A 23,324-nucleotide genomic window follows, 5' to 3' on the forward strand; every position below is an offset into this window, starting at 1 on the left:
AGGAGGCGAGAGAAAGATGATTGTAATCTTGAAAATCTGAAGCTGGGAATTGTTTAAATGAACAGATAATTGTTGTAACAGTGACAACACAAACAGATCTATATTGAAAGAAATAGAGAGAGAGAGAGAGAAATACACCTATGAAGTCCAGGGCCTCTAATTTTCTCTTCTATACAGTACAGTATCAATCTCCCCCTGCAAGAGTCTGATAATGAATAACGAGTACTGAATGTTGCTTCACTCCACTGGCTCGAGCTTTGGGAGTGATTTTGCCATGTTTGGGTTTATAATAGCGATACAAATCTCAATATCTCGCCTCTTTTTAATCACACCAGCGCATTCATCTCGGAATGATTTGGAATGTAATTTGTTGGGGGAGGTAATCAGGTTTTTGCGTTAATTGACTTTGCGGCCTGCAGATAGAAGGGTTTTTCTGCTCCAGTAATTACCGCCCGCCATTCTCCTGTCTAGTCAGGTCTGCCTGTTGCCGTGCCGACCACCTCCCGGTGCGTATTAATGATGCGTGAGGTGTGCTGCGCCAGCGGGGAGTTACACAAAAGGAAATACTCGAGACACACAAGATTCCAGCGTTCACGCACAGGTACATTCTGTCTACGAGTCGGCACAGTAGACGCAGCTGCCATCATAATCAACGGCTTTATCTATTAAAACTGCAACAAAACTGCAACATTGTCCCTCGCTCTCAAAGTGTGTAGTTGGTGACCAAAGTTGCAGAAGGTCAAGCTTTGGCAACAGTCTCTTTTGCTCATTGTCAAAGAATGACAGTAACTCGCTGTCAGTGTGAATGTATCTCACGTCTCCCTCTTTGTCCTTTTCTCTCCCACCTTATTTGTGATGCTTCAAAAACTCTTTTGTATCGCTCCTCCCCGATATAAACAGACTCCGAGCGCAGATGTTTTCCGACACAAATACAAACAGAGCGTGAACTAGAATACATGCGCGACTCTCAAAGCTTCTAAATAAACAGGCACAAAGACGCAACCAAAGCATATCAACAGACAGAGTTACATCATCAAGAGCTCACAATGCAGTCAAAATAGAAAAAAAAAAAACTCTTTTGTTTGACATTTTCTTGTACATCCATAGGCTGAGAGATGCTTAATACCAAGTTCTACCAGTAGGGGGAGCCGTTTTGAAAACCTACTCGTGTTCTCTGTATAAGAACCTACTGAGTGAAAAAGGACGCAGCGTGTGTGTCGATTCATAGAGTTCCCTCAGGAAAAGCAACATTGTTTCAATTTTTGAAGACAATGCGGTAATAAAGCTCCCGTCGTGACGACTGACAGGTTTTTTGGATGGGAATCGCATCACAAGACAATCAAATCATGAGACTGAAGCCATTGTGTTTTGAAAACTGGGAATTGGGTGTCGAATTCTCACTTTGACGCTTGAGGTGAGAAGAATGATGCGCTCATTTCATCTCGCTAATTCAATTAACGTAGTGTCAAAGACTTCATCACGGGGACTCATTATGATTGCAAATACAAACACTGATGTCAGTATGCTCTCAACTGGGTTAAATAAATAACATGAGATCTAAAATATATGTCAGTGAGAATCATGTGACAGAGATTGTGTGTGTGTGGAGGGGGTTGCAGATGTATGACTTACGGGTTTCCGTAGTCCCAGACCACACACTGAGGATCTGTTGTGTCCTTAGAGGAGAAAGAAGACGGGAAGAGTTAAGAATGACTCCAAAACAAGACAATAAGTGTTGCATGGCAGTACAGCAGAGAGGAAAATCTCATAAATACTGTATGCATTTGTGTATGTGAAGGGAGGGAGAGCATATGTGAATTTCATTGATTTATATAACAACATATCAAACCAGGTGGCATCTAGAAACAAACAATGATTGGCCTTAATTTGAAACATGTGTTGTTATAGCCTGAAAGCCTGAACAATGTGTTTGTATCATTTTTCTCAATGATTTGCTATATAACACAAATTTATTCACATGTTGCACGTGTGATTAAATTGTCCAAATTTTAGAGAGGGGGATTTTATGTATGTGCTGAATGATAGGGAACATTCATCCACATACTGACCCAGTTCCAGTGTGCGGACAATAAAAAAAAAAAAAAAAAAAACTAAACAAATGAATGCATGCATGAATGAATGAATGAATGAATGAATGAATGAATGAATGAATGAATGAATGAATGAAGTATTATTAAATATTAAAATAAAACAATTTTATAATTTGAATTTATAATTTTTACATTTTTATATACTTCAATAGCATTTAAAGAGAATGACTTACAGTCATAAAAGTAACTGTAAAGTGTTCATCTAGGTGTCAGGTATGATGCACACCTTTTATATATTTTTTATATTTATTAAAATAAACTGTCAAATCATATGTAAAAATTGCTGTATTTCGCTATTGTAGGGGATCATACACAGAATATGCCATAATTTAAAGCTCAATACATTTAAAGAGAATGAAATCGAGTTTGAAAGGTGACGCCCACTATTTTTGAGTGACGTGCCGACAACCGTAACCCTGAGAATGGAATGTGGAGGCAAGCAAGTGTATATATATGTATATGTATATATATATATATATATATAAAATATGTATTCCCAACTGTCAGGCAAAAATAATAATAATGATAATTTCTCTTGAGCCCTGAGTGCAGGCTCCAGATGAATAATTAAAAAAAGAGGGAAAAAAATATTATTCTTAATTCATTCGTCAGAGTCTGGGATGATGCTCAGTGTGAGGCTCTAATCAGTGTTCAGTGGTGCATATCTGGATGAACAGCTCATTATCGATTCTTCAGCGAATCAACCGGTATAATTGACTAATCTGTCTCTGCTCAAGATATGCCTACTATGTTTTTTTAGGAGGAGGAATCCCAGATGGGATCTTATGACCTGAACAATGATCACCCCTGACCTCCCGGGGTATAACAGACAACCATTACGGCTACCAGAATCAGAGGGCAATTATGTCTTGTTATGTGGTCACAGAGAGGTTGTATACTTCAAATGAGGGCAGGCTCAGCGAGATACAGACACTCGCACTGTTTTAAACATTTCATTGCCCCCAAGTGGTTAAGCAACGCCACACACTGGATTGGATCAAATGATTGAGTCACATGTTGACAGCTGACACAAAGTAATACGTGTTTGAATGACAGATGCTTGACACGGTCACAGTCCACACTCCACACTCCACAGATTCCAGAAACATTCGCACAGCTGTTCGATCATTAAAATATGTCTAGTAAGGCAAGTTTTAAGTGTCCAGTATGGACTCAGCCATTCCACTAGCTCGAATGAACTTATCAGAGGCACAAACAGATGGCTTTCCTACTCCCATTCATAATGAGAACAAATGAACAGAGCGTTTTTGTCATTGCAGGTGGTAAACAAAACATGCAACCGAATACATCATTTCGACTCTCAAATGGCTGACAGCCGGATGACATCGGCGATCAATAACTGGCCAGTCAATGACACAGCCAATGACACATCTGGAGTGCACCGCCTCCATTTCCCAGCATCCCCTGGGGGTCAGGATGGCTCAGGCAGGCTGTCTCAGAGCAGCTGTCCACATAGAGAGGACAAGTCCCAACACACAGGCTCAGATCCCCACCACCCCTCATGTTCCAAACATCTGTGGCCAGGGCACCGCTGCACAATCTGGACACTGACCCCCCGCCAAGGTCTTTCGTACGCAGATGGGGCTCACCCAGGACCACGGCTGAGCGGGGCGCGACCTCGGTGTGACGAGGGACGTGTGCATAGAAAAAAATCATGAATCACGTCCACTCCCGCATTCCCAAAACTCACGCTTCTATGGAGGAGATAGCAGGTAAAGGTTGCCATGCCGACTCGGGAACATCACAATGGCAGTGTTCTCTGCACAGCTGATATCTGCACTGATGCACAATCCAATCTGCAGGTTTCGCGCTTTGCATAAATCCTTGCGGGTATATTTTTATTAAAAAAAAAATCCCCCCGTATAAAATATTGAGAGCCTTTATGTGTAGTACTTTATGTCCTGTGTTTTTAGGGGTTGTTAAAGACGTACTATTCCTAACAGAGGATTATTAATAGAGGGTCATCATAACAGAGCTGTATTTCGTGCCTGATTAAGGTGTTCAAATAGACTCGCTGTGCTAGAAGTTTGTGCTCACACCATTGCAGAGGCAATTTTTCAGCATGAGTGAATGTGCATTGGGGACACTATACTGTCAAAGAGCATCGTCCTTCGGATGAGACGTTAAACCGAGGTCCTGACTCTATGTGGTCATAAAAAAATCCCAGGATGTCTTTTGAAAGAGTAGGGGTGTAACTCCGGCATCCTGGAGTTATTAATATATATATATATATATATATATATATATATATATATATATATATATATATATATATATATATTAATTGGCTTCATCACTTAATTGGTCTTCTCTCCACCAATAAGCTGGTGTGTGGTGGGCGTTATGGTGCAATATGGCTGCCGTTACACACACAATATATATATATATATATATATATATATATATATATATATATATATATATATATATATATATATATATATATATATATATATATATAAATATTTATCAACCCCACACTTAAGAACGGTAGTGATACAGTATGGTTAACACAAGGTACATCAAAAAATACTATGATGCAATATGTAATAGTTTGTAGAGGTGGGCATTTAATATTAATGCCTATTAAAATATGAACAAAAAGCATAAGATACTTACATTGAGCAAAGGTGCCAGTTCCACTGATACCAAGGGCTCGGTTGGTTTTGGTAAAGGACGCACCGTCACTGTCAGAATCTTTGAGCTGATCACAAATGGATCTCTGGAAAGAAGGAACATAGAGCGAGTTATATCCATAATCGACTTTACACTCCATTTCACATCTATCGATAGGTATCAGGGTTGAGCAACATTCAGAATTTAAGAACGTTCTCCCTTCATGACTGAAATGGCCAGAAACAACAGGATGCTTAACTGGAATTTGATATTAAATGACAGAATAGTGAAATTTGAAACTGAAATTCAAACAAATCCAACATAGTCAGTCAACAGAGGATGTTTATAAATTACAAATTTTTTGTGTCAAAACATAATTACATCATAATTTTGACTTATACTGCATATTTATTCCCAACTATTTAGACACTTATTTTTTTCAATATTCCTCTAAACTATTTTTAATATATATATATATATATATATATATATATATATATATATATATATATATATATATATATATATATATATATATATATATATATATATATATATATATATATATATATATATATATATATATATAGTTCATTAATTTTGTTGTGGAAGTAATATACTGTATAGAGTGAATTTAACCCTTGTATTATGTTAAAATTCTGAGTACGATTTTTATGTTTAAGGTTAAATTGACCCTAATTGGATTCAATACAATTCATGAAAAATAAAAAAATAAAACATGTGAACAAATTATTTTTTAAACTGTATTTGACAACTATTTGGGTAAAAGTGTCTGCCAAAGGCCTAAATGTAAATTTAAATACCCTCAGCGGGTAGTTGAGAAACTGACATGGAAAACATGTTCATGACCCGAAACGAGAAATTGTCAAAAAAAATAAATAATAATAATAATACTAATAAAATAAAAGAACTTTTACTGTACTTTACTTTACAATTCAATTTGGTATGGTATTCAATGACAGAGCATGATACAATGGCTGAGTGCCGCTGCACACACGTCTGTGTGTTTTTGTCTTTTAAATCCACGGCAGAGCTATTTTGGACCATCTTACGCTAAACAAATCCATCCATTTTTTGGTGTGTGTGTGTGTGTGTGTGTCATGGAAAGAGATACAACTTGTGTATCCATGGGAGTTGGGTCACATGGAGTTACATTCTGTCACAAACAAATCGGGCAGGTTAGATCCCTCTGGGGCAGTGGGAGCAAGGATCTGTCTTCAGCGCAGAAAATTAATGAGACAAAAACCAAAAGCAGACTAAAAACAAACAAATAGCCCTGATCCCATACATATTCAACAAGCCCCGTCACAATCAACCACAGTGAGGAGCAATGACCTGGATACCAGGACCTCTAACATGGCTCACAATAGAGACAGAAGCAAACACAAGCAGCGGTTGTCGCCACACTCGTGTTCCTCGTCAGGGTTGAGAGCGCTGACATGCTCAGTGAGTTTGGACAGTTAACTACAGACCCCAGCAGGGCTTGAGCAGGACACAAGACATGCCCTCCAGCTTCAGCTGCACGAATCTCCCTAATTACACTTATCTCCTCTCTCTCAATACAGAGAGGCTCTCAGAAGTGGCTGGACTGAGGGCAAAGGCAACACAGCACTGGAATATCTAAAAAAGAAGACTTACACTTGCCCTAACCGTGCGTGGCATGATTATTTTCCATAAGTACCCTTTATGTCCACACTCAAAGTGCAAATGATGCGTGACTGTGGGAATATGAACAACATATACGTGAAAACAGTCCTTGTTAACCCTGAGCTCCTAAAAAAATATCATAAGCGATTTTGTCATATTTTCCTCAATTGCATTGTGTTTCAGTCAAATAGTTGAATTATTGGCACAATGCATCTTTTTTATTTCGATGAATCAAGAAAAAAGAAAAGAAAAAGTAGTTATGTTGACAAAAGTAAAAACTTGTCAGGACCAAAATAAAACTAATATTATTGGAAAAACCCAATGCACCCAAAACGTAAAAAAAAAAAAAAAAAAAAACATTTTATTTTTTTCTTTTCTTTTATTTATTTTATAAAATCAAATCAAATCAAATAAAAAATGGGCACAGATTAAAGGTTTATAAAATAAGCCGCAAAAGGTTAATGAATCATTCAAATTGTATTAAATGCCTATTACAAATGAAATTGTCACTAGATAACAATAATGATAACAATAGGGAAATTTGATAAATGTAATTGCATGCAGTACTTTAATTGATATTATAAATCAACTGATAACACACAGAAAAATAGATCAAATATAACTTAATTCAAATTTGAAAACTGCTATGAAAACTACTAATTTTGAATCACTTGTGATCAATCTCTGTGAGAACAGAGTGAGAACACCTGAGTCAGTTTGATAAGGCAGGCCAGCTATAGTGTTTAAGCTGTGTAACATAGCTAATTTGAGGAGCCACATGGGCACAACATTAGGATATCCATGGCATGGATCATGGGATTAACAGGTAGTGCAGGAATAGTATTCTAGGAATAGAAAGCACTGTAGGTCCGTTTTAGTCAGCTGGTCTAAAACTAGTACAGAGTACAGTAAGCCAGCTCAATGAACCCACAAAGGGTGGCAAACTTTACTGGATAAACCACGGTTATGAAGTAGTAGGTGTGACACTTTTGCCATCGAGATGACTGGGTAAATGTGTCCCAAGCAACCTGAATTCACCACATGAACTGTCGACCTCCCATCAGAATATGGTCAAGACCTTCAAATAAGCATCTTAGTCATATAAGCTCATTTCTCGACAGATTAAAACAGGCTTAATGATTGTTCCACTCAAACCCTGAAGGTTCACATTTTGATAATTGTCCATTGTCTCAATCATACGCTGAGTAACAGAACAGGTGTCCTTAACCTCAGAAATATATTAAAACATGCAATCGCACGCATTCGCACACACTGAAGGACCGGACTTACTTTGGTGGGGGCATGATGAAGCCCAGGGTGCGGTACAGGATTGCTCCGATCACAAAATGCGGAGTGTCGTCTGATTCTGCAGGACAAAAAAGGGTCAAAGTATCAAAACATATTACTTGAAATGTTCTGAATGTCCCATATCACAACCAAATAAGTCAAACTATAAAGAGCAGGAAACAATATGAATCAGAAGAAATCTTTTGTTGCAACAATCTAGTACAATGTAATAATATTATTTCCTTGTGTGTGTGTGTGTGTGTGTGTGTGTGTGTGTGTGTGTGTGCGTGTGCACGTGTGTAATTCAAAAAATGTAAATAAAATGTGAATACATAAGGAAAAAAAGAGCATCATTCCTTTTATCCACATACTCGTATTCAAATATGAAGGGAAAATGATCACATCAGAACAAACACATGACCATAATAAGCAGCTCCAGCTGAGTGTACCAAAAATACAAAGCAGAAAATAAAAGAATGGCTTTTAAGAAAAGGCTTTTCAGTGCATAGCTTGACATTTAAAAGACAAAGAAAAGAGGACTTTTGTAGTGATACGACAACCGATTCTGTTCCCAGGCCATCTGTCCACTCCTCCCCACTGGCTCCGTACCCTTGTTTCATCTCTGTGCTTTTCATATAATTTGTTTTGTTCTCTCCTCTGCACGAGTGCCTTGCCTCCACATGCACCTCATCATCTGTTCTTTTCTCAGACGCTATTTATCATGGACCTCTTTCTTCTACATCCTTCCTCACTCCCATCCAATTCTTCTTCTCCTCGGAATGTTTTTCCCTCGTCCCTAAGTAAATGCCATCATATTTCACTTATGGAGGACAGGAAGTGAAAGCGATACAGTAATAGGTGATGTAACGAGCCTAAAGTCCATATTTCATTGCTCTAATGTCTTTACGTGGCAATGGAAGTCCTCACAGCTATCCAAAGTTCAGTCGGAGATGGAAAACGAACATTTAGACCTGTTCTAAGGCACTTTGGAGGATTTTACTGCAAATTTTATGAAGAGAAACTCAGGCAAGCATGGCTGAATCACTGTTGCAATGTCCACTGGCATTATGCAATTTAAGGTTTAATAATTGAGCTTGAATGGAGCTGGTTAAAATCACTGAACACAATATGCATACTCTCTGATGCAAAAAAATATGCCTGTAACAGAGTATCATAACGTGATAACGTGATCTCATTAGCATGTATCATTTGTGCATTTGTACCTCTCTAATGTAATTTATGGTTTAGAAATGTAGAATATTTATTATGTTTAACATAATTTTTTAAATACTCTGTTTAACACAATAATTATTTTTATTGTGAAATGCACTTTATAAATGAATCTGAATATGTTTCTCTTCATGTATGTTCCAGTGTTGTTTTACTATTACTTCTTTTTATCATTTGAATTAGCTTTTATTTGTATGTGTTTTAGTGATTTTGTTATCTGCTTTTATGATTTTATTTCAATTTTAGTTTTAGTAATTTTAGCACTTCAACTTCAGTTTCAACTTATTTTTAACAATATACTATATATATATATATTCATCCCCTTTCGCCTTCAGAACTGCCTTAATTCTACGTGGCATTGATTCAACAAGGTGCTGAAAGCATTCTTTAGAAATGTTGGCCCATATTGATAGGATAGCATCTTGCAGTTGATGGAGATTTGTGGGATGCACATCCAGGGCACGAAGCTCCCGTTCCACCACATCCCAAAGATGCTCTATTGGGTTGAGATCTGGTGACTGTGGGGGCCATTTTAGTACAGTGAACTCATTGTCATGTTCAAGAAACCAATTTGAAATGATTCGAGCTTTGTGACATGGTGCATTATCCTGCTGGAAGTAGCCATCAGAGGATGGGTACATGGTGGTCATAAAGGGATGGACATGGTCAGAAACAATGCTCAGGTAGGCCGTGGCATTTAAACGATGCCCAATTGGCACTAAGGGGCCTAAAGTGTGCCAAGAAAACATCCCCCACACCATTACACCACCACCACCAGCCTGCACAGTGGTAACAAGGCATGATGGATCCATGTTCTCATTCAGTTTACGCCAAATTCTGACTCTGCCATCTGAATGTCTCAACAGAAATCGAGACTCATCAGACCAGGCAACATTTTTCCAGTCTTCAACTGTCCAATTTTGATGAGCTTGTGCAAATTGTAGCCTCTTTTTCCTATTTGTAGTGGAGATGAGTGGTACCCGGTGGGGTCTTCTGCTGTTGTAGTCCACCCGCCTCAAGGTTGTGCGTGTTGTGGCTTCACAAATGCTTTGCTGCATACCTCGGTTGTAACGAGTGGTTATTTCAGTCAAAGTTGCTCTTCTATCAGCTTGAATCAGTCGGCCCATTCTCCTCTGACCTCTAGCATCAACAAGGCATTTTCGCCCACAGGACTGCCGCATACTGGATGTTTTTCCCTTTTCACACCATTCTTTGTAAACCCTAGAAATGGTTGTGCGTGAAAATCCCAGTAACTGAGCAGATTGTGAAATACTCAGACCGACCCGTCTGGCACCAACAACCATGCCACGCTAAAAATTGCTTAAATCACATTTCTTTCCCATTCTGACATTCAGTTTGGAGTTCAGGAGATTGTCTTGACCAGGACCACACCCCTAAATGCATTGAATCAACTGCCATGTGATTGGTTGATTAGATAATTGCATTAATGAGAAATTGAACTGGTGTTCCTAATAATCCTTTAGGTGAGTGTATATATATATATATATATATATATATATATATATATATATATATATATATATATATATATATATATATATATATATATATATATATATATATATATATATATATATATATATATATATATATATATATATATATATATATATATATATATATATATATATGCTGTATACATATGATATATACATACAATTTTTTTTATATATATAGTGGGTGCAGAACACTATAGTTCATTTATGTAAGTTAGGATAGCAAGGTGTCTGAATAAATTTAGGTTTGACTCTATATATATATATAATTATAATAACCTAATAATATAATTTGGAAAATTATATATCAATTAGGGCTGTCACGATATGATATCGCGATTATCGCATCTAAAATAAAAGTTTGTATTTTCATAATAAATGTGTGTGTACTGTGTATAATTATTTTGTATATTTAAATACACATATGTGCATGTATATATTTAAAAACAAATGATATTTAGATATACAATATTTATATTTATATAATATAAATTATATATATATATATATATATATATATATATATATATAAACAGTATATACATGCAAATATTTCTTAAATATAATATATAAGCATGTGTGTGTATTTATATATATATAATAATTATATACAGTACACACACACATTTATTATGTAAATACAAACTTTTATTTTGGACGCGATAATCGCGATATCATATCGTGACAGCCCTAATATCAATACATTTAATGGAAGTGCTATTTTGGAACATAATGCGCATCAAAAAAAAATAATAATAATGTGCATCAGCCATTTACACAGATAATTCAATGTCCAAAACCTCCAAAAAACAACAAAATGGACTCTTCTAGCTCAGTTTGCTGTTAAAGAATGAATAAAGGGAGGCGTGTTTCACCCCTTCCCTGAGAACGGGGACGTCAAAAGACAGATGACGTAACACATTCAGCGATACTGCAATTCTCATCGGCCTCAGCAAATCAAATGCCAATCAGCTCCACAGCGGTTCTGACTGCATGTTAAACTATGAGTTAATGGATGACAATCACGCAACAAGCCCTGATGGTCTGGTCTGAATGGAGCCTGACTTCTATTTTCCCTCTATTCTCTGAGCTATCACTTTAACAAAGCTATTTTAAGAAAGGACCATGATGAACCTTTCCTTCTCTCTATAGAAAAGCGTTACGGACAAAGCTCTGCCCAGGGAGCCATCTTATCTCCGATGGCAGTGGGCAGAAAGGGGAGTGCGTCGGGACAGGAAGTTTTTGTTATTTCCTGCTGGGCGGTCCTCCACGGGTAGACAGGTCTGTAATGGTTTAGCCTGGAGTTGTTGAGACACTCGACGAGACACTAGCATTAATGGTCATTTCTTTGATGTCCTTTTGTTTCTTTTTCATTTCATTCAGCACTCTCTTCAATCTTCAAACCAGCTCTTCTCCACCCACATCCTGTGTTTTTATTCTCTCCGGCAAAATATCTCTCGGTTTTTTTTTTTGTTTTTTTTTTCGGTTTTCTTTCTCTCCCTATCTTAGAAGTCTGAGAAGTGAGTGCCTGTCATGCTGGCGGATCACTATGATTTTCAGTGGCCCATTTATTCTTCCAATTCTCTCAACCGTGTTATCTGTCTCTTCCCAAACCACTGACTGATTGCATTCTGTTCTGTAAGGCCACATACATACAATGCAGCTAAACACAACTTTGCACACGTTTCTGTTCTGTACAGATTTGATTATTTGTTGGTGTACAGGAGTTCGACTGCGCAGTAAATACTTGAATGGGGAAAGATGTTTGAATGGCAAATGTCAAATCAACAATAGCACAATCGGTTTGGAATTTGTCAAATCATGCTAACATAAAATTTAACTTAAATCTAACATAAAACATTTTACAGGTTGAATTTATTAATACATAAAGAGTCATTGAGGGGACATGGATATGTTTGGAAGCTTGTTTCCGCCACAGAATAAAACATTTTAAAAGATAATTGCGACTTTTTATCTCATAATTGTTAGTTTACATCTCGCAATTCTGAGAAATAGTCAGATTTGCAAGATATAAAGTTAGAATTGTGAGATATAAAGTCAGAATTGCGAGATATAACGTCAGAATTGCATGATATATAAAGTTGTCTGACTTTTTTTCTAAAGTTATAAAGTCTAATTCTAAGGAACTCTAAGGACCTTTTTCTCGCAACTCACAATTCTGACTTCGTAATGCGTAATTGCGACTTTATATCACGTTTATTTTTACATTTTATACACTTTATATTTACATCTAAGGTGTAAATTCGCAAAAAAGTCAGAATTGTGAGATAAAATTTCGCAATTACCTTTTTTTATTTTTCATACTGTGGTGGTAACAAGATTCCATAGAGATGCCAAAATATGAGATATTTACTTGCAAAATGTTGCATTCTCTCACAAAGGTTTTGCAAAACTAACTCACAAAACGTTTGAGAGTGAAAGCAAAACTGGTGATAGATAAATTAAGGTGGGAGCAAAAACTGTATTTCAGTGCTTTCGCAAGCACGCAACATTTCTTGGGGGAATGCAATAATTTAGCAGAGAACAAAAAAGTGCGAGCCAATGTAAAGCTTCTTGTGGGAATGCAAAGTTTTGAGAGTGAATGCATAAGTAAGAAATACAAAAATTCTCCTATCATTTCCAGCACTATGTCCCCTTATAGGCTCTGTAAATATGCAAATTTGTTCTGTCGTGAATAAATTCTGTTGCAAATATATTTCGTTCTTTTACCTGAAAGGCAAGACTTTCAGTCCTACGGTTAAGATTTGTCCCATTCATTAACCCCTGCTTTCTGTATAATTTAGTTGGCAGCCACTAACAATATAATCATGCATATTATTCAGGATAACACACTAAATGTAACAACTGTAAATCAACTTTTATGTGAGAGGTGAAAATACTTCCCATATTCATCAATTTCAAACAATTTTGGAACTGTATTTTGTCGCTGCTAGATGTCCAATGTAAATCGCTGATTTAGGTGACTCATTCCCACATTTAAATATGGTTGCAACACCCAAAACTTTGCAGTGTGTACATGTTCTAAGAGGGATGGGAAAAAAGTAAAAGAGTCAAGAGAAAGATGTTAAAGAATGTCAAATGGGACAGGGAAGAGAGTCATATAACATGCTAGGACACCAGAGCATGCAGTTCACATTAAGCAGCTGAACCCTGACAGGATAGACCAGGATCTCATCAATAACAATGATGGAGCTGCATGCAGGGATGCAGTGGAACTCACATACTGTACGAGTACTGTTACATGATGATCGAAAAACACAGACTTTATGAGGGCAAACCTACTATGATGAAAAAAAAAAAAAAACTACCAGTACCATATTTACTTCAAATTGATTACCTGATACACCAAACCAAAAGTATTTACACGTTGTACATGTCACATTTAAATATGACGACTTATGCTATTATGTTTTTTTTTTTTTACATTTTCAAATGTCTTTAGTGTGTAATGTTGCTGTTTGAGCACGAAAATGATCTGCTAAGTAACAAATCACAAATTCTCTATGTCAGTATAAGCCCTTTCTGAACTCCCTGAAATGCCTTGATTGTAGTCTTCCAGGAACATATGCATCACAATATTAAATAATTCCCATCCAAGGCACATGCAAAAAAAAGAAAAAGAAAAGATAAGAAAAGAAAAAAAGGCCAAGGCCTGGTTGAGTTGCATTGGTAGTGTGTTGAAACTGACAGTTATGGTAAGGGGTGTGACATTTCCAAAATGCGCTCGAAGCGTTTGACCAATCACAATACATTGATCCAGCCGACCAATCAGAGCACATTGCGCTTTTCAGATGGAGGGGCTTCATTGAGACAGGAACTAAACAGAGCGTTACTGACAGACTAGGAAGCGAGGAGCTACAACAATGACAAATTGTTTTTCGAACATTCAAGCATAAAAACCCATTCTAAACAAAAAACAAAACTAAAAATCAAGACTTTGTATAAGGGCATCATATGGCCTCTTTTTTTTTTTTTTACGAGCCAGAATCAAACTTGTTTTACCCACAAGAGCACAATTGCTCAACATGTCAGAGTTCATGCACTGACACACCATATATTGCATTACTCACCATCGGAGGACAAGGTAAAGACTTCTTTGGGGATGAAGAGTTTGTCGTCTGAAGAGCGTGCCCAGTCTTTCATCCCTCTCCTCCCCTTCATGGGGAAGTTGATGTCACTGGAAACAGCCGAAACGGGCTCTCGCTGGATGGTGATTACTGACAGGACCAGAGAAAGACAGATTAACAGTCTGGAAAGTTCAAATATTAAACGCTTCACAGAAGCACTTTTAAGAGATGTTCACTGCAGGACAACATGACCTTTATTTGTGGCACTACTGCGTAGATGCCATGGGAACTCACTGAGGTTGTTGGTGACAACCAGAAAGCTCTGGAACGGCTTCTGAGCCTCTCCAATTAGATGAATGAAGTCTTCCACAACTCGCATTAGAAACACAGAACCCGGAGAGACCTGGAAAGAAGTCACATGATCACAAAAATACACATACAAACAAGATATGAGGTTTAGTCAAGCCCAGTTTTTGGGTATGATCTCTGAAACATGCACCGTTCAAAAGTTAGGTCAGTAAGACTTTTTATAAATTATTTGTTTAGCCCCCGGTTTCACAGACAAGGCTTAAACCTAGTCCCAGACTAAAATGCATGTTTGAGCTGTGTTAACTTGCACTGTAATAATCTAAAAATATGTCAGTGCCATTGTTTTGTCATGTTTTTTTTTTTATTTTTATGTTTTTTTTTTTTTTTATAGCATGTTTATAAAAGCTACTTAAATATCCTAATTGAACTAAGGCCTAATTCTGGCTTAATCTAAACCATGTCTGTTCTTGAGTGTTGCTCTTGAGCAGCAAATCAGCATATTAGAATGATTTCTGAAGGATCATGTGACTGAAGTCTGGAGTAATAATGCTGGAAATTCACCTTTGCCATCACAGGAATAACTTGCATTTAAAATCTATGACAATAGAAAACAGTAACTATAATGATATTTCACCAATATTACTGTTTTTGATCAAATAAATGCAGAATTGGTGAGCATAAGATACTTTTCTTTTTTTTTTTTCTTTTTTTTTTTTATTAAAAATGTCTTACCAACCCCAAACCTTTGAATGGTAGTGTACATAATAACCCTCATAATTCCCAGACAAACATAACTTAATTACCATAAAATGTTTGCTGTCAAAGACTAAAATTTAGCTAATGCTTGTCAGCAGTAAAAAACTGTGAAACAATACATTCTACCTTCAAATACTTTTCATTTTCAGTGCAATTTTTACAGTTTGCAGCCATATAGTGGGAGTTTATGATGCAGCCGTGAAACGATGATGGAAAATAAGCATCCACAAGTCAGATGAAGCACGGTATATACCATCATTCCCCCGCTCTCCACTCTGTCATGTTTATAAATTGCCAGCGGGTTTTAATTCACTAGGCCTTTGTTCCAGAAAACAGCATGCCACATGCACATTTCACAGTGAAGTTCATGAGAACATGGAGCCCATTCCTCAATCTAATTGGAATTTTGCTCTTCCTCTCGTGTGTGGAAATGAAGCCATGCGTGATTGTCTGCGGAATCTATCGTCACTCCGTGCCATAGGGGACTCAGTCCGTAGTATTTATACACTTTTGGTTTGCATTTGTTTAGAATTTATCCCAAATTAAACGTTTTCTAATATGTGGCAGATGGCGATTCTATATGCATTCAGATGAGAAACAAAGCAGATTGGTGCTTGTTGTTGGTTTGAAATGAATAGGAGGAGAACTGACATCATTCTTTCCCAAGCAGGCTTCTGGTATCTTTCACACAAACAAAAAAAAAATACTTTCTTAGTCTGGGGGAAATACACTAGCTGACTGAACATCTTGGAGGTTGAGTTTTGCCATCTCTGAGTTTGGTCACTGCAATTGGTAAATTGTGGCTTCTGTGGAAATGTATATGCATGCATATATATTGCTGTATAATGACAGTTAAAGTAAATTCAACTGATTTACCATATTATAATGGAAAATGTACAATTTTTAGCGCAATTTTCCACCGGACAAAATTGCGCTTGTTAACTCATGATTTCTGTTCTGTGCGTCTGTGCGCACCAATCTTGCACTTCTATCTACTCCTCAACCAGACCACCTAGAGACTTCGGGTTTTCGGCATTATGTTAAGGAAGGTCTAATCTCGGGAACGCACAAAAAAAATCAAGGAAAAGATTTACTATCTCTTAGTGTTGTGATCCCATGAGGTGAGAAAATTGCGCTAAAACACTCACCGAGTTTTTATTACTTGTTTTTTAAAAATCTGCTATCATGACCAAAACAACACGTCAATTCAACAATATTCTGAAATATACAGTACCACAGTTTAAAAAAAACCCTCATATTTACATGGTATACCAAGGTACTTTCGAGAAGTTTTTGGTTGTGGGGTCTTATTAAGTTACATGTACAAAAACATGGTATACCCATTAATTCCAAAACAACATGGTATCAGATTAAAACATGGTAAAGAATACAATGGTTGTATTTAAATTTTGGATTATTGGTTTTACAGTATGTTAGCTCAAGATCTCTCTACTATTTATAGCTCTTGTTGTTTGTACATCTTGTAAGTGTCCAGATGTTGTGGCAAATTATGAAGGACAACAAGGCGGAGACACAAGAACTCACATATACATGCACTATAAATTGAATTAACAGTGAGAGGCTGTGATGTGTGACCATGAACAGGTGTCACGTTTATAAATAATGCTATTTTTCTCAGAACCTCAATGTAACTAAAAAGAAAACTTAAAGAATATTGGCACAAAAATATATAGGCTCTGATAAAACACAGAAACGTTGCACATACCATCATATTTATTCTTGAACAAGGCAAATATTCCCACTTTAGAGTCAAAATTAATTCAAAATTGTCCCTTTTTTAATTCCCTGCACGTTCCTGCTTTCCCTGTGATTGATGCATTAATGTGTTTTATTCGAAATCTTCAGCTGTCAACACTTATTCAGCACAGGCTATTGGATAATACTAACCAAGTGCTTTAGCAAACTCACACTAGGGTGCGTTTCCCGTACAACTATATTGCTCGCTGCTTAACTACCATAGTACGATGCATCGTTGGAGAAATCAACTAGCTAGTCACGACTGTTTCCTGAAACCGTATGTCGCAAAGTATCGTTCAACCACGTTGGTTTATGACGTCTCGCACGTAGTGGACTAATAACTTATTATAATTAATCTGTTTGAGATCGAATTAACGCTAGATTTTGTCATACAAGTTACAGACATGGCATCTACAGACCATTTCTAATTTTTCTCAGTTATTTTGCTTTATTACCAGACTCAATATTTGGCTCGTTCTTACATAGTAGAGCACGTTCGCACATGCGCAGTCTTCAAAAAAAGGTGCTTTAAATCTCTTGACAAACTAAAAGACGTAAATTACATTTGTATGTATTCTAAATAAATAACACGGGTTGTACTGAATGTCAGCTTGCTTATTTTGCTAAAGATACAGATTTATTCAGTCTATATCTCATGTAAACTAGAAACTATGCTTCTAACCACAGCTCGAGAGCTGTCCTTCCAACCACACAAGTTTACGATGCTGTTTGCGAACGTTCGTTGGAACAATGGTTTCGGGAAACACCAAATCGTTAACTATGCTGATAACGACGGAACTTGCGACCATAGTTGGCTAACGATGCTTTCGGGAAACGCACCCCTGGTAAGTAATGCCCACGTTTCACCATCCAATCAGCTTTAGGCTGTGTCTGAAATCACCCTCTGTACCCTTAAATATGGCACTATTTGAAGGGACAGACATTTGTAGTGGTGTCCAAAACCACAGTGGACGTCTTAAATGATGCACTTCAATAACGAGTGTACAACTGATGTACACTCAACGGCTAGAGAATACCCATAATGCACTGTGAGATTTGTGCCGAATAAATTCATGTGTCTCTCGATGGCGCCCACAGCTGAATCATCCATTCATTCCTTTTTTGAAACTGATGGTCCAATGTGGGTACAGTGTAATATCATACAGGTATAAATTCCTTTTTAATTGATTAATAAATTGTTTAATTAAGGTTTATACATGCTGGTTTCCATGAAAGAGTCTTACAGAGATCTTACAGCTCTTACTGGTTTGCTAAGATTATGCAAAAGCGGCCACCCTTCCGACGCACTCCGTGTCTGAATTCACTCACTCGTTTTCATTCCCCAATTCCAGTGGATTTTAAAGTGAATGAGGGTATAGGGAGCAATTTTCGAAAACAGCTCCAGATATATACTACCATGTATATACACTAATGTTTGGGTCAGTAAGATTTTTTTTTTTTTTTTTTGACAGAATTATTTTATTCAGTAAGGACGCATTAAATTGATCAAAAGTGACAGTAAAGACATTGTCACCAAAGAAGCCAAGAATAAAAATGAAAATGTATCACGGTTTCCACAACTTTTTCCAACATTAATATGAAAAAGAAATGTTTCTTGAGCACTAAAATCAGCATATTAGAATGATTTCTAATGGATCAATATTTTGGGACAAACTGTCCCCTTTTGTCAATGTTGTACAGATGGCTTACATGTAGTTTTACACCGAAAAAGTATTTTAACATACGAAATTCACACTTCCCCTTTAAGATTCTGGCAGACAGGGACATTGTGAACACTCCAGCAGGCTCACAGGAGAAGATGATTATTTACTGAGCAGGGAGAGCAGGAGGTGTGTCAAAGATTTGCCTGCTCAACTGTGCTTTAACACCAAAATCTGGCTCAGTCACGCTGAGCTGAGCACCTGGCGCCCGCATTCATACACAAACATAAACGTTCACTAGAGTCACGAGCATGTGCAGCACAGACTTTGCTCGGTATGTGACCATTAGTCACCATTACCTCTACACACTATAACCCATGCCTATAATTTCAAAAAAGAACTACACTAAACACATGAACAAACTAATACAGTATGTTTACATCAGAAGTGATAACAGTGGCTCGAGTGCACTGTAATGGCGGTGGGGTGCCTTATGGGAGCAGAAGGGCTTTGTGGCATCAAGCATTCTATTTCGGTGTAGAATGGTACAGTATTGTATTTTGTGTGTTTTGGATGGTTGACAGAGTGTTACGATGCATTTGCTAAGATTTTAGAATGTTTTTGAAAGAAGTCTCTTATGCTAACCAAGGCTGCATGCAGTAACATGCATTAAAAAAAACTGTAATATTGTGAAATATTACAATTTAAAAGGACCGTTTTCTATTTGGATATATTTCTATAATATATTTAACTGTAATTTATTCCTGTGATGGCAAAACTGAATTTTCAGCATCATTACTCCAAACTTCAGTGTCACATGATCCCTCAGAAATGCTGATTTGGTGATCAAGAAACATATCTTATTATTGTGATCAATAATGAAAACAATTTCTTTTCATAACGCGTTCCATTTTTGTGGAAACCGTGATACTTCTTTTTCCATGATTTTTTGATCAAAAGAAAGTTCAAACGAACAGCATTTATTTGAAATAAAAATCTTTGCAATATCATAAATGTCTTCTATGTCACTTTTTGATCAATGTAATGTGTTCACTTATAATTTTAATAATTTTTTTGCACAATACACGTTTCTCGTTTACAAGACAAAATGCTCCGGACAAACACATTATTCTCCAACTTATAGCAATTCACATGACTTAATGAATCAAACATGAAAATAGCACAAACAGTAATATGTGACGGGTTTGTTCAAATCCCTACCTCAAAATATGAGCAATAATTATATGCTCGCCTAAGCGAGCACAACTACGAATTGCCATATAAAATAAGACTATTAGCTAAGCAGCTTTTGCTGTTCCACACATAGAGACTGCAAAAAGAATGGATGTTTTTGGTAATTCTGACATGATGTGCACTAAATCTGGACTGTAAAGAATAACCATCCCATAATTTCCAAGTTATTTGACATCAGCAGAAAAAGTGGATGTTCTTAAGTGAGTCAGAATATGATCTCCTGCAGTTAGTTCAGGCCTCAGTGAATACGAAAAAAATAAGGCTTCATGGATAGTTGAGTTGAGGAAAGTTAATTATGCAAAAATGTCCTGGCTTGACATCGAAGACACCGTGGACCAAACTGCACAACATCTAAAGTCAAATAGCGTCTAATGGAACGGTGTAATGCAAAGAGGCAGCTATAACAGCACATCCCTTTCCCAACACACTTTAAAGTCAGTTTCTATTACATCCAAAGCCTGGCCTGATGCCTGATTACATTTGTTGTTAATCTTTGCGATCAGACCTGGATTTGATGACACAGCTCTGTCTGAGGGGAAATTAAAACTCACGGCACACAGATATGAAAAGTTGCGTTCTTCGGTCGGATATTGGCAGGTGTATTGCAAGGGCCGAGGACGGACGTGTTACCTGGTGAGCGTCTTCCCACTTCTCAAGGTTTTCAATGTCCAACATTAAGCTGACAATCTGGAAGAATTTCTGAAAAAGAAGAAAGAGTAAAGATGGAAAAAGAGAGATTGTGTGATGAAAGAATGAAGAAAATAGAGAAATGTGTTACTCTGCATTGCAAAAAAAAGTTTTATTTATTTAGGATTTTTGTATTTTTCCAGTACAAAATAAATAGATTATTATAAAAAAACATAAAACATAGTGTGTAAGATGCTTTACGAGAAACTTTGCTTTTCACAAAAAATAGGTTAGATTTATGCTTAAAATTAGGATAAATAATGTCAATGGAGAAAAAATAATAGATTCTAATTCAAGATATATTCTTTGAAAACAAATATTAATCTATTTTTGCTTTATCTATCTACAATTTATCTATATTTATAGCATTTATATATTATTCACTGTGAAAAACTCAAGTAAAAGTAACATATATATATATATATATATATATATATATATATATATATATATATATATATATATATATATATATATATATATATATATATATTTTAAAGGGTGTTTGTTCTCTAACATTTTGTAATTGAACATCAGGTAATATATGAGTAGTTAAGCCATGAAACTCTTGTGTTCTGATTGGTTGTTTCAATGTAACTGCACAGCATGGAACATATCCATTACTACTGCCCTTTATATGTAAATCACATCCAAACTGATACAATTGCACTATGCAAATTATTATTCTAGCCCTCCACCTCCCCAGCACCACCTGTCTAGATCTGTCTAGCAGCAGCAGCACGTTTCCCTTCATTTTAATTTCTGAGTATTTAATAGAAGCAAGTCATACTTCCTCTGCAGGAGCAGAAGCAGCGTAGCAGATCTAGTCAACCAAGATCAAACCTACATTCATTTACATTAATAATGTTTTATAAACTATCCCGAAAGTTGTCATGACTGAAATGTAAATATGCAGTTGACATGTCAAGCATTGATCAAATTGTCATTATATAGCCTCATATAAAGCCTGCATGGAGTATATGTACTTTTTCTATTTAAGCCAACTACAAAAGAGCATAAAAAACGTATTATAATTCTTATTAAAAACTTCAAAAGAAATATTGCCCAAACACAGATTTTGTCATCTCCCCATATATCTTTCCACAAACCCACAGGCAAATACACACCTGCACGTCGTCAGGAGCTGGGATGTAGGTTGCTCGCTTGAAGGTGTCCGTCACATTTCGGAGAATCTCCACGGAGAATAAGAGGTCGCCGCTGTAATAATTCTTACGGGACATTAACTCCAGGAGACTCCTCACGATCTGAGACATGCCCTCCCCTGCCAGGGTCCTCTGACCCTTCGCAAGATGTTCTCGCAACTATAGGGGAAGAAAAAACATGATTTTATGCACAGACACTGATTAATAAACCTTGATAATAATAACTACATGAGCATGAAGGTTATAAATAAACACAGAGAGATGAAGTCGAGTCGAGATATCAAATCAAACCAACAGAGCAATCGGAACATGTTCATTTAAATAGGCTTTGTTAAACTGGTATTGTTAGCCAAAATGATAATCATATCCTGAAAAATTTGTATCACAGTTTATAAACAGTTATTTCGAATTGTAATAATATTTCACAATATTATGCCTTTTTTTTTTTTTTTACTGTATTTTCATCAAATAATTGCAGCCTTTCAAAAACATAAAACATTTTTACCAACCCCAAATGTGACCCTGAATCACAAAACCAGTCATAAGTCGCACGGGAATATTTATGGCAATAGCCAACAATACATTGTATGGGTCAAAATTATCGATTTTTCTTTTATGCCAAAAAACATTAGGATATTAAGTAAAGATCATGATCCATGAAGATATTTTGTAAATTTCCTACCTTAAATGTATCAAAAAATGATTTATGTGAGTGGATGCAGCAAAATCGCCAACAGAAATGGACAACTTTAAAGGCGATATTCCTAATATTTCGATTTTTTTTTAACCCTCGGATTCCAGATTTTCAAATAGTTGTATCTCGGCCAAATATTGACGCTTATTAAGACTGGTTTTGTGGTCCAGGGTCACAAATATTGGAAGAATGAATGAATGTAAATAAATAAATAAAATGAATAAGCATGCAGAATGATGTAAAGAAAATTGGATCTTGTGAACATAAAACCACAAACACACTAATATACTTCCATTCAGGGTTATTATCGTTAACTAAAACGAAGACTAAAATTAAAACTATAAAACAAAAAAATCTGTTAATTGAAATAAAATATAAATATTAGTTGAAACACTTAAACTAAATGAAAATTAGAAATGTTGCTTTGGCAAAAGCAAAACTAAAATAACACTTAAAACAAACTTAATAAATAAACACATTTTAAAAGAGATTAAATAAGCATGC

At 36.3% G+C, this 23,324-nt stretch overlaps 1 protein-coding gene across 9 annotated transcripts in view; it reads right to left on the bottom strand.

Annotated features, from left to right (window-relative positions):
* Positions 1–23,324, bottom strand: part of adgrb2 (adhesion G protein-coupled receptor B2) — a 306,144-nt gene that overhangs the window by 97,913 nt on the left and 184,907 nt on the right. For all 9 annotated transcript variants that reach the window (XM_081376690.1, XM_081376692.1, XM_081376691.1 and 6 more), the window contains 7 exons: positions 22,091–22,285; positions 20,907–20,975; positions 14,833–14,941; positions 14,542–14,688; positions 7,707–7,782; positions 4,752–4,854; positions 1,633–1,676 (listed from right to left, as the gene is read on the bottom strand). In XM_081376690.1, coding sequence (XP_081232816.1) covers positions 1,633–1,676; positions 4,752–4,854; positions 7,707–7,782; positions 14,542–14,688; positions 14,833–14,941; positions 20,907–20,975; positions 22,091–22,285 — 743 coding nt within the window. The remainder of the gene's footprint in view (positions 1–1,632; positions 1,677–4,751; positions 4,855–7,706; positions 7,783–14,541; positions 14,689–14,832; positions 14,942–20,906; positions 20,976–22,090; positions 22,286–23,324) is intronic.

The sequence above is a fragment of the Scardinius erythrophthalmus genome (assembly GCF_964197995.2).
Source record: "Scardinius erythrophthalmus genome assembly, chromosome: 10".
Taxonomy (NCBI): Eukaryota; Metazoa; Chordata; class Actinopteri; order Cypriniformes; family Leuciscidae; genus Scardinius; species Scardinius erythrophthalmus.